The sequence below is a fragment of the Acinonyx jubatus genome, chromosome B1 (genome assembly GCF_027475565.1).
Source record: "Acinonyx jubatus isolate Ajub_Pintada_27869175 chromosome B1, VMU_Ajub_asm_v1.0, whole genome shotgun sequence".
Classification (NCBI taxonomy): Eukaryota; Metazoa; Chordata; class Mammalia; order Carnivora; family Felidae; genus Acinonyx; species Acinonyx jubatus.
In genome coordinates this window covers 22,319,729-22,333,101 of record NC_069382.1, presented here as the reverse complement: position 1 = coordinate 22,333,101, position 13,373 = coordinate 22,319,729, and the positions used below count along the sequence as shown (strand labels likewise).

General features: G+C 38.8%; 1 protein-coding gene across 4 annotated transcripts in view; it reads left to right on the top strand.

Moving 5' to 3' along the window:
* The first annotated feature begins 541 nt into the window (after positions 1-541).
* TUSC3 (tumor suppressor candidate 3) overlaps positions 542-13,373 on the top strand; it is a 265,043-nt gene continuing 252,211 nt past the window's right edge. For 2 of the 4 annotated variants that reach the window (XM_027077260.2, XM_027077256.2), the window contains exon 1: positions 545-844. In XM_027077260.2, the coding sequence (XP_026933061.1) occupies positions 707-844 (138 nt within the window). In that variant the 5' untranslated portion in view covers positions 545-706. Of the gene's footprint in view, positions 845-13,373 lie in introns of all 4 variants that reach the window. The other 2 variants (XM_053216357.1, XM_027077258.2) reach the window with 2 other exon arrangements.

Here is a 13,373-nt window from a genome sequence, read left to right as displayed (position 1 = left end):
CAGAGAGCAGGAAGTGAATGAAGGGCTCCTCGGGCCCCTCAATTGGGGCTGCAGAAACAGCTGTGAAGTTGCAGGCGGCCACTATGCATCCAGGGGATTATATTCCGTGGATTATGTTAGAGGCTTGAGAGGGCTCAGTATGTGAGCCACAGCTGTCTCAAAAAACGTCCCATGGAAACGGAGATGGCCCATGGGCGAGGGGGGCCAGGCAGGTACTAATTCCTTAAGTTGCTCCTCTTATCGTCCAAAAGGCAATTAGGCCTGTCTGTGGCTACAGGTAAACAGGAATTTAGTCCCGTTGGACTGAACCGGGCCCTCGCATATTCCTGGAGACTCGCACCGGTTTCAGTAACATGAGAGCATTCGGTCACCAGGCTGGAGAACGGAGCCCCAGCGCGGCGCGGGTCTCAACAAGGAGAGCTCTGGCGCCCAGGGCTCAGCAAGGCGCGCACGAGGCCCCGGCTCCCTCGCCACGCCCACTTCCTGCCCTATCCCGGGCCTTTCCAGGTTCCCTCCCCGGTGAACCGGATGCTCTGTCAGTTTCCTCCTCCGCGTCCTCGGCGGCCTCCGCTTCCCTGGCGAAGCCGCAGGCGCCCACGAGGGCACAGGCCGGGGGCACCCGGCGGCTGGCCTGGCAGGAGTAGGACGCCGGGAGGAGCTGGGCGCGCACGGTTACCGAGCGTGGAGGAGACACTGCCCTGCGGCGATGGGTGCCAGGGGCGCTCCTTCACGCCGGAGGCTGGCGGGGCGGCGGCTGCGATACCTGCCCACCGGGAGCTTTCCCTTTCTCCTCCTCCTGCTGCTGCTCTGCATCCAGCTCGGGGGAGGACAGAAGAAAAAAGAGGTAGAATGAATCCCTTGACCTTCCGGGTGGGCCCTGGCTGGCTGGGGCGGGCCGGGGCTGCGGCGTTGCCAGGCAGCTTCTCCGCGTTGCTAGGCAGCCGGGCCGCTGGCGTGGGCGAAAGCGGCCTTGGGGCGCCAGCGGAGCGGTTGGGGGGCCTTGGGGCGAGTCCTTTTTGCCGCGCAGTCACGGATGTAGGGTTATCGTGGTGTTTGCTCAAAAACAGTACAGCATCGTCTTCCACTCTGCGCTTTAGCACCGAACTGTTTCAGACTCACGGCGCTTTTGATCCTCGGAGGCCGAGGTTTGGGCCCTTGAGTCCCTGAAAGGGGGTGTGTTGGGTGTGAAAATACTCTTCAGGAATATTTGTAAACCTGTGAGACTTGTTTGTCCTTCAGGTTCGGTACCCAGCTCCCTTCGTTGCTCGATTAAAGCGGAGCGTATTGGGAATGTGTTTTAAGTTTGTATTCGTAATTACACATTTTTAAAGCTGTAGGTTTATTTGCTTACTTATGTTGAACTCCTTTGAGAATAAACTCACATTTTTTTAAATTATGTAAATTTGTTTGTGAAGTGAAGATCACCTGATTTCAACCTTGGTCCTCTAATGACTTCGATGAGAGGGTTGAAGTCACTATATTTAAAATAGTAGAGTTATTGGTGAATTTCAGTTATCCATCCTTTCCTTAGATACTCAATCTAGAAGGATCAGAAAAAAAATTCTTTTGGAAATGTGAGTAGTGTTTCGTACATTATTTTAGTAAGAGTATTCGCTGTAGTTCAAGATAGTTTTTACTGGTGAAGTATTACACACACGTGCCTCAAAATCTAATTCGGGTTTAAAATATTACCACACGTTTCTTGATAGCTGAGTAGAGAAACAGCCTCATGCGCAAAATAATTGTGATTCTCTGTATCTTTACCTGAAACAACTCTGAACTCAATATGAACTTCTTCCCTTTAGCTTTTTAATTTTAACATGAAAGCATGGCATACAGGATTCTTGTTGGAGTTCCGGTAACAGGTTTAGAGAAGAACTGTTAAAATTAAAACTGTATTTACAAGTATAAGTTAAAGGTACATTTAATAGCATTTGGTATTTATAGACCACATTCCAAGAGTTTTAGGTGTCATAGTTTTTCTTGAGGGAGGGGATTAAAAGGTGGGTGTTTTTTTTTTTTTTTTTTTTTTTTTTTTTTTTTGCCGATTATCACAGCAGAGGGCAGTAAAAAATGATGAAGGATTTCATGGAAATTCTGATGACCACAGTAACTTTCAATTGGAAGAAAAAAAATCTGAACGGACTGAAAAGTGTGCATCTTCAAAGCGTCTTAGTATTTCCAATTGTGTGACAACTTTAACAGATGACAACACTGGTTACCTTAGTACAATGACAATAAACTAACATCTGTTCCATTACCATTTTTTATAAAAGACATTTTAAATGAAAAATTAGGGAGAAAATTGTTGAGGATTAGAAAAGGATGTCTTCCAAAACCACTTTTGTTTTTCTTAAACAGGAGAGTATAATACTACTACATCGTGGTATTGCAGAATGCACTTATTTAAGGAAAAGAAGAGGGAAATAACAAATAATTGAAGTTTTAATACTTTGCTCAATGAGTATACATATCTGGAATGTAATCTAGTTGGGTATCTGGTACTCAGTTCTCTGAGAATACACTCACATTATTTAAGTTACACAAATTTGTGAAGTTCAGAGCACCTGATTCAATCTTAGTCCTTAATAACTTGGAGGCTGTGATCTCTTTAAATACTGGAAGAAAAATATACTTTACTGGAAATAGTGGAAAGTGGTTGGTCTCTCGTGGTTCCAGGGTTGTTTTGAACATGTCACTTCATTCTTTGCTCAGTTTAGAACCTGATGCCCTTAATAACGTTTGACACCCTTGAACCAGCAAGTATAGCAGTTGGAACTTAGTTTACTACAAAAAATGTTACTGACATAAATACTTGAGGAGTTCACTTGACATTAATAGTGTATTCCTTTATTCTGGGGGCGGGAAGGGGCTAAGTTGAAGTCTAAAGTTGAACCTGGAACCAAGAATGGGCACTAGTTGCTTTTAGGAAGTAATAGTTATGACAATAATAGCTATCACTGTAAGTTTTTGAGTCAGACAGGTGGTCCAGTTACAACTGAGTCACTAATTGTATGACATCAGGCAAACAACCTAACTTCCTTGAACTTTAATTTCTTTGTTTTAAAACACATATATAGGGGCGCCTGGGTGGCTCAGTCGGTCGAGCGTCTGACTTCAGCTCAGGTCATGATCTCACGGTTCCAGGAGTTCGAGCCTCGCGTCGGGCTCTGTGCTGAGGGCTCGGAGCCTGGGGCCTGCTTTGGCTTCTGTGCCTCCCTCTCTCTCTGCCCCTCCCCCGCTCATGCTCTGTCTCTCTCTCTCTCTCAAAAATAAACATTCAAATAAAAAAATTTTAAACACAGAATACCTACATCTCAGGTTTGTCAATGGGATTAAATAAGACTGTATATAAATTACTTAGTGTAGTGCCTAGAGCATAACAGATGGTCAGTACTAGTGGCTATTATTATGTGTTCTTCATTTAAATGAGAGCATTAGACATGATGAGATCCTAAAATGTGATAAAATATTTTTCAATTTTCTTTTTGCTAAATAAAGTGATTTCATCATTATTGTGAAATTTATAGTTACTGAAATAAGTTTTTTATTTTATCATGACACATGGAGAATTCCACACTCTTACTTTGTTGGAGAACTTCCCAGATGAGAGATTTTGCAGTATGGAAGAATTGGTCGTATTCATGGATGTGTGTATATGTGTGTCTACATATATATTTTTATATATATTTCTTCATGAAGACATTTAATTCAGTAGAAAATAATTTTGTTATATTCTCTAAGATTGTAGTGAAGAGAAATAGTTGGGTGAATTGGCAAAAAAGATTAGAGACTTTATAGTCACTTTCCTTAATTACATTCACTGTAGTCATTAAACTAATTTTTGAATCCTCTTGTTAAGTGATAGAAACTTGTGGGAGACTGTACCTTCTTAGTAGTAGATCATTTGCTTATGTAGTGCATCATATTTTTTTTTAAATTTTGACCGTTTCTCTATTTCTTATATTGTTAACACTTATCAGTTAAGCAGTTTCATTTAGAATTGTTTTAAATTATAATAACACGTTTTGATAATATAAAAGGAGCTAAAATTCTGTAATTATTTTAAATGGATTTATTGACTTTGACATCATCAAAAGTGGCTATTATAGTAACTTATCCTTTATGTTAGCTAATGGGCTTGGACATATAGGTAGCAATAAATATGCAATATGAAAAATTGAACAGCTCATAAATATTTTTGCCAAGCAATATGATTATGTAAATGAAATATCTCAATTGCCTCTGATGTAACTTCTGTGTGTCGTTAATGGTTTGAAGCACATTTTATACTGAGATGTATATATCCAGTTGTTTTTTAGTGGCAGAGCCATGAAGTGGATGCTTCACTATCTTAGCAAGTTAAGAAAAGGGAGAGGATGGAAGTAAGCAATGGATCTTACCTTTAAGCAAAGAACTTAAGTGGAAAAAAAGTGTGTAAATATACGAGCACAGCTTTAAGAAATGCCTAGTAATTACACGTGGGTACGTATACATGTAGACACAGATTCTGCCACTGCAGGTATTTTCAGCTAGGTTAGATTTTGTGTACAATGACTCCTTGCTGAGTAATTGGAACTGACAGGTCTTACTCAGAATGGCCCAAACTCCTTGCCAAGTCTGTGAGAGCTTAGCCTGCCCCATTTCCACAGATGATGGCAGAAGGCATGGAATTCCTGGATGACAAGTGGACGGTTTATTACAGCAGCGGATTTGCCAGAGTGTCAGCATTTATGCTGATGATGCAGATTAGATGACTGCTACAAGTGCAGGAAGTTGTGTAGCGGGAGAGAAACCTTGAGCTTAGGGAGCTTAGGTCTTTTATAATGGACACTAAGCTTGTTTGACTTTTGACCCAGGGGAGACATTATTAAACCAGAAAATAAATAGATCTGCTCTTTGTCTAGAAAGGACCTGTCTTCCAAGGCTTGGGTGCTAAATGCCCCCGAAAAGATGTCAAGAACAAAGTCAGTTTGTCCTTGTGCTTGCATGTTATGTCGAAATCCACGAAGAATTATTTCCTTAAGTGAGAGAGAGTAACTTAAGCAAAAGAGAATGCTGGGATATTTTCCTCCATGTGCATGCCCCACCAGTATGTTCAGTCCTGTATGTGTAGTCTGTTCCACATGAAAGACACAGGGGAAGAGCAGAAACATGTAACGTGAGCCACAGATTGATCAGCGCTTATCTTTTGCCACATTTACTTTTGCATTTTCTCAATATTCAGTGAGTTTGGATAGGAGTGGCATCTGGAAGCCAGTGACTGACATTGGTTATTTTGGTAGTCTCCAGGGTTTATTCATCGAGTCAGACGATCTTATGATTCCTTCTTTCCATAAGAGTACCTCTTCGAGTATTGTAAACTCATTCCACCAAGATAGAAAATTTGCCTTTGCTTAAGTATAGGAATGGCTGTTGTTCCCCTGCTAGAGAACAGGTAAATCATGAACAATGTATGTATTATATAACATTGAGTGTGTACATGTGTATGAGCGTGCATGCAGCATGCAACGTGGGGACCAACTAGTAGTGTTTAGGTCAGTCTCCAGTTTTATTTTATTTTATTTTATTTTTGAGAGAGAGAGAAAGAGCACGTGCATGTGTGAGCAGGGGTGAGGCAGAGAGGGGGGCAGAGGAACCGAAGCAGGCTCTGTGCTGACAGCAGTGAACCTGATGCGGGGCTTGAACTCATGAACCGTGAGATCATGACCTGAGCCAAAGTCGGACGCTCAACTGACTGAGCCACTCAGGCGCCCCAATCTCTACCCAGTTTTTATCTACTGAACAAGATTTCTGCAGCTTCTCAAATTGAGCATATCTAAAGGGGAACTCTTAATCTTTCTTTCTGCCCATCTGTTTTCTTTTTTTAATTTTCTTTTAATGTTTATTTATTATTGAGAGACACAGAGTGTGAGCAGGGGAGGGGTAGAGAGAGGGGGAGACACAGAATCTGAAGTAGGCTCTAGGCTCCAAGCTGTCAGCACAGAGCCTGATGCAGAGCTCGAACTCCCAAACTGTAAGATCATGACCTGAGCCGAAGTCAGGCGCTTAAGCGACTGAGCCACCCAGGTGCTCCTGGCCCATCTGTTTTCTAAGTGCTATTAACAGTGCTGTTTTATGGGGAACAACTTTTACCATCCCTAGAACCTCATTTTTTAAGTAATCACTTGCCAGTATAATATATATTTGGAGCTCTTACCCTGTATTTTGCACGTTGTATACAGAAAGGCTGGCTTTACATAATTTCCTGGGGAGTTGTACGTAGATTAAAGGAGAACATCTTGGAAAAATAGGATTTCTCTCAATACATAGCTATGGAAAACTTAAATATTCAGTTGGAATATTAAAATTTCAAAAGTGTTATTCAAAACAATAGGTAATATGTTTTTTCCTAATAAGTGGTATCTGCCTATGCCAGAAGAAAAAAGATCAACAGTGAGGTTATGGAGTCCTTCAAAATCTATGATAAAAGTCTTAACATGGAAGAGTAGCACTCTGCAGCTATTAATGAACTGAAGAGTAAGAATAAAAGAAAGTCTTCACTAGTGTATTTATTGTTATTAAAGTTTTGGTTGATCATATAAAGATACGTAATTAGTTTGACATTTGGAGGTAAAGAAATTTTTCTCCACTGCATGTTACCATGACCCGACTACCTGTAGAACTCTAGTATCTTTAATGAAAAGGGGTACTTGAGTATAGGTTGAATAAATTGTGATGCTGATTTTATTAATGGAACTTTCTGTTGTTTATCTTAGGAGTGTATTTTTAGAGATGGCTTAACATTATCGGTTTGATTTGACTCAACTTTTGGAAGTACTTTGTTTCAGAGTCTTCAGTGCTTGGAAACAAAACAAAGCATTGGGAAATTAGTTTATATGAGTATTGTGGTAAAACTTAGGGTACAGAATTCATTGTAAATCATGGAATCTGTTTACTGTTCATACCAAGTATTAAATTGAGATATCTTAGAATAACTCATTGAATTTAACAAACTTGGAAGGAAGTCTAAATTATATTAGAAAATGACAAAAAAATAACAGTAGAACAGATAGGAGATAGAATGTTAGGCATTTCATGTACTTAGATACAATCTTTATAATATCTTTGCTTGATGGTTTGGCAGACAGCTTTGTTTGCCTTACCTTTATCTTTGCCAACAGTACCTTGTTTTCATTTAGAGAAACTGGAACTATCTTAAGCCCAAAACATTTTTCTTAGTCAAAGATTATATTATGATTATCTAGTACCTTGCAGATTATTGGTTTAGTAGTGAGCACATAAATTATATGGGACTTGTGATAAGTTTCCACTTTTATAAAGGACACAAGGAAAAGAAATTCTCTCTTCATGTCTTCAGTATATGAATATGAGAATGTGATGCTTGAGTTGCTGAACCCATCTTATAAACATGAAAGTATAAGCCTGAGGGCAAAAACCAGTGGGTTCCTGATGTCAGGGTAGAAAAATGGAAAGAACATGGGTGTTTGATGACATGACTTAACTAGCCTTGTAATTTCTCTAACTCTGGAATCCTTGTTATATGTTAGTAAGATTTATATTGTTCATTTTGAAATGAATTTCTGATTTTTTGTATTTGAAAGCATTCTACCAAGGAAAGTTATCTTATTTTAAGGGTTTTACCCGTGATTGTGATTTACCCAACTTGTAACTTTACAGTTTTACTCAAAGACTTCTTTTTTTTTTTTAAATGTTTTTTATGTTTATTTAGTTTTTGAGAGAGACAGAGGGAGAGACAGTGCATGCCCGTGTGCATGGGAGCAAGTGAGCGGGGGAGGGGCAGAGAGAGCGGGGGAGGGGCTGAGCTGTCAGCACAGATCTTGAGGGGGGGGCTTGCACCCCACAGACTGCAAGATCATGGCCTGAGCCAAAGTTGGTCACTCAACCGACTAAGCCACCCAGGCACCCCTATTTACCTCTATGTTGTGTTAGGAGCTTAACAATTACCTAGCTATAAGACCCTCTTTGTAAATTATATGTCAGATGTTAAAGGACTTTTTACATACATATAGCTCTCCCTTATCTTTGAATGTTAACAGTCATTATTAGGAGTCTGTATATGCTTTGGAAATGTGTTTGGAAGTGAATTTTCCATGTGTTCCTTTTATTAACGTAACTGTTTTTATTGTATGAATTGAAGTTCTCTAAGTATTATATATCCAAAAGATTGTAGGAAGGAAATTTGGGAATAAATTTATTATATGCCTTAAAAGCTTTTAGCCCAAGAAAGGAGAGAAATAATTAGTTATGCCTCAGATAGATATATTTGCTGTATGAGGTTTTCTATGTGAATGCTTTAAAAAAATACTTCTTTTGCTTTTGTGTATGTAATAGATTGGTACCTAGTTTCATTTTAAAGACTGCCGGATAAAATAGAGGAAGACAACTTTATTTTAAAAATGATCATATTTTAATAGTCTTTTGGTTTACATTTGAGTTTAAGATTAAGCAAAAGAAAAGTTGAGACCTCCACCCCCCTCCCCCCCATTGAGGATATTGTGCAATGCAGATTGTTCCATGTTTTTTATTGTTTTTTTTAGCATTGGAGCTTTCAGAATGAATAAAGGATTTTTCTCCTGCTCAGGGAGGTGAAATGGTGTGCTCTATCTTGCTTTGTTTCTTGTACATTCTCCTCCTGGAAAGTTCATGGGGGAGAAAGAGTGGCTGAATCAAGATGTAATACTGTCCTAATGGTACTGTGTTTTAATTTAGCTTCCTGTTGACAGGTACGTGAGTCACATGCTTTGATGTTGGACTGTATTCCAAATCGTAATGAGAATAGTAACCATAGATGTTTTCAAAAAAAAATACTGCATTATGGGATGTTAGAGCAGGAGAGTCAATTTTCAGGCTAAATAACAAAGTTGGGACTAGAAGTTAGGTTTCCTGACACCAGAGGTTATATTTCCATATTCTCATATTCATTTAGGCTGTAAAGTTCTTCCTCCCTGCTCTCTCTTCACTACTTTCGTTATACTATTTTTTCCTGTGTCGTTTCATAGCTGATATTTTAACTCTGTAACTTCCTCTTCATGGGTACTTGTTTTTCAAAGTCTGAAATGACTAAAAATTTGGTAGATGTAAAACCCTATTAATACTGCTTGGATTTGACTCCTTTGAGAACATGGTTTATAAAATTAAGCCATCTGTTTCTTTATGAAGCTTTAAATAAATGAATTTAGGTTTAGGTAAACCTAAATCACAATAGTCAGAACTCTAAAACAGCGCAGGACCCAAACCAGTGCCTCCTACATACAGTCCCTAATACTAAGTAAAGCATGTTCACATGTCTGTTTGCCAAAGCCAGAAATCTGGGCACATTTCACTTAGTCTCAAATCTTTACTTACACGTGACTTTTTCCACACTCCTTTCCCCACCCCAGCTAAAGATACCCTGAGACTTGTCTTGACCATGGCTGTCTTTGAGGAGTACTGTTTACCTGCTGTTTCAATGCCATAGGGTGCATTCCACAGTTCTTTGCATGCTGGTAGTGCTTTTCCTGAGTGAGCCTTTGTCTACCTTTCCTGTTTGCTGTCTCCAGTGTTTCCATGCTTCTCTCCAGTGTTAAGTCAGTTATTCCCCACTTCCCCATTTCAGATGAGGGACTTCTCTGTGCTCACACAAATGGAACTTTGTGCTTATTTCTTTATAACACTTCTGTGAATTGTCTCTTGTCTATCATTTTTATTATACAAGCCCTTTTTTTTTTTTTTTTTCTTCATATCTCTACCTGCATATTCAGGCATAGTGCCTTGCAGTTGGTAAATGCTTAGTAAAGTTTGGTCAAGTTACTTAATCTCTCTAAGCCTCTTTTCCTTATCTGTAAAATGTAGAGAGTATGTTAGTCCTTGCTGTAGAGCTGTGAGCTTTACATGACTTAATCCTGCAAAGTACTTCGCAGCATGGTGCATGGAACATAGTAAATGCTTAATGTTAGCTTTGGTGCTGATCCTGGTGAATGAATTGTAGGATGTATTATGGGTTGTTTTTTTTTTTTTAATTGTTTTTTCAACGTTTTTATTTATTTTTGGGACAGAGAGAGACAGAGCATGAACGGGGGAGGGGCAGAGAGAGAGGGAGACACAGAATCGGAAACAGGCTCCAGGCTCTGAGCCATCAGCCCAGAGCCTGACGCGGGGCTCGAACTCACCGACCGCGAGATCGTGACCCGGCTGAAGTCGACGCTTAACCGACTGCGCCACCCAGGCGCCCCTATGGGTTGTTTTAAATGGATAGTACAAATTGATTTGGCGTCACAAGAGAAAAGTTAAAAATCATAATTTTTCATAAATATTTTGTTTTCCTGTTTGACAAGTTTTTGTTTTCCTGTTCGACAAGTTCTGCTACTGAATTGGCTCTAGAGAATGTCATTGCTTTCATCACTGCCAGACATGAGTTCTTTTACTATTCGACTTACATAGCATTTTACATTGTTGGCTATTGCTCCCTCACCCTCCCTACCCCCAGCTTTATTGACATATAATTGACACATAAAATTTTGAATATTTAAGGTGAGCAACATGCCGACTTGATACACTTATATATTGGAAAATGATTATCACCATAGACTTCAGTAACACTCCCATCGCATCACATAATTGCCATTCCCTTTTTCTGGTGAGAACATTTAAGATTTATAACTTTCCAGTGTGTAATACATTACTGTTAAGTATAATCACAGTACTGAGCATTAGATTATGAGAATTTACCTTTTATCTGGAAGTTTGTATCCTTTGACCAATATCTTCCCATTTCCCCCACCCTCACTCACTTCTGTGACCACCACTCTACTCGGTTTCTACAAATTTTTCTTTGATTCCACATATAGGTGAAATCATACAGTATTTGTCTTCTCTCTATCTTATTTATTTCACTTAGCATAATGCCTTCAGTATCAATCCATGTTGTTGCAAATGGCAGGATTTCTTAGTTTTTCTGTGCATGAATAATATTCCGTTGTGTGTGTGTGTGTGTGTGTATGATATGGTTTATATATAATGTATATGCATTTTATATATATGCCATGGTTTCTTCATTGTCCTATTTCAGTGAACACCTACATTGTTTTCATGAGTTGGCTATTGTAAATAATGCTGTTATGAACATGGGGTGCAGATATCTTTTGGAGTTAGTGCTTTCATTTTGTTTGGATATGTTCTCAGAAGTGGAATTGTTAGATTACATGGTAGTTCGATTTTTAACTTTTTGAGGATCCTCTATTCTGTTTTCCATGGTGACTATACCAGTTTATAGTTCCACCAGTAGTGTATGAGGATTCCCTTTTCTCCACATCCTCACCAGCATTTGTTATCACTTGTCTTTATTTTTTCTAGTTGTATTCAGAAATCATTGACATACATCATTACAGAAGTTTAAGATGTACAGCATGATTATTTGATTTACATATATTGTGAAGTAATTACCACAATAGGTTTAGCTAACCTCCATCTTCTCATAGATACAGTAAAAAGAAAAGAAAGAAGAAAAGAAAAATATCTCTTTTTGGTGAGAATTCTTAGGACTTTTAACAGTTTTCTTATACATCATACAGTAGCGTTAGCTGTAGTCATTATGTTGTACATTTAATCTCTAGTACTTATATATGGGAGCTCGTACCTTTTGACCATAGTCCTCCAATTTTATTTTTTTATTTATTTATAGAGAGAGAGGGAGAGAGAGAGAGGGAGGGAGGGAAGGAGGGAGGGAGAGGGAGAGTGGGGCAGGGAGAGATAGAGAGAATCCCAAGCAGGCTCCATACTGTCAGCCTAGAACCCAATGTGAGGCTGGAAACTATGAACCATGAGATCATGACCTGAGCTGAAACCAAGAGTTGGACACTCAACCGACTGAGCCACCTAAGTGCCCCCATATTCCTCCAATTATTCTACTCCTCACTCTGCCTCTGGTAATCACAAGTCAAGTGTGATCTCTTTTTCTGTTTATTATTTTTCTTAGATTATACATATAAGTGAAGTCATACAGTATTTCTCTTTCTCTGCCTTATTTTACTTAGCATAATGCTAAACATAATTTTACTTAGCATAATGCCTTTAAGGTCCATCCATGTTGTTGCAAATGGTAGTATTTCCCAATTTTTTTTTTACGGGTAATGTTCTATTCTGTGTGTATGTATATACGTGTGTGTGTGTGTGTGTGTGTGTGTGTGTGTGTGTGTGTGTCTGCCACAACTTCTTTAGTCATTTATTGACAGACACTTAGGTTGTTTCCATGTCTTGGTATTGTAAATGATGCTGTTATGAACATGGCGGTGCAGATACCTTTTTGAGTTAGTGTTTTTGTTTTCTTTGGATACATACCTGGAAGTGGAATTGGTGGATCATATGGTAGTTCTAATTTTATGCTTTTAAGGATCCTCCATTCTGTTTTCCATAGTGACTGTACCAGTTTACAGTCCCACCAAGAGCATATCTATGGGTTCTTTTTTCCATCTGTTTGATAGGCATTCTAACAGGTATTGGCTTTTTTTGGTGGTTTTTGTTTTTGTTTTTGATCATGGCCATCCTAACAGGCATGAAGTGATAACCCATTGTGGTTTTGATTTGCATTTGTCTGATGACTCATAATGTTTATCTTTGCATGTACCTGTGCCCTTTTGTGTATCTTCTTTGGAAAAAATGTTTGTTCAGGTTTTTTGCCCAGTTTTTTTAATAGGATTTTTTTTTTCTATTGAGTTGTATTGATTGTATATTTTGGAGATTAACCCCTTATCAGATACATAGTTGCGAATATGTTTTTCTGTTCTGTGGATTATCTTTTTACTTTTTTGTGGTTTCTTTTTGCTGTGCAGAAACTTTTTAGTTTGACATGGGCCCACTTATTTTTTATTTTGTTGCTTGTACTTGAGGTGTCATAGCCAATCATTGCTAAGACGCATGTCAAGGGCTTTTTGTTCCTATATTTTCTTCTAGGGGTTTTGTGGTTTCAGGTCTTACGTTTAAGTGTTAATCCATATCAGTTTTATTTTTGTGTGGTGTAAGATGGAAATCTAGTTTCATTCTTCTACATGTGAATATTCAATTCCCCAGCACCATTTATTGAAGAGATTGTGTTTTCTCCACTGAGTGTTCTTGACTCTCTTAGTTGACTGCAGATGCTTGGGTTTATTTGTGAGCTCTTGAGTCTGTTACATTGATATATATTTGTCTGTTTATATGCCAGTACCATACTGTTTTGATTACTGTAGCATTGTAACATAGCTGGAATTAGGAAGTGTATTGTTTCCTACTTTGTTGTTTCTCAGGATTGCTTTGGTTATTTGGGGTCTTTTGTGGTTTCATATACATTTTAGGATAGTTTGTCTACTTCTGTAAAAATGCCATTGGAATATTGA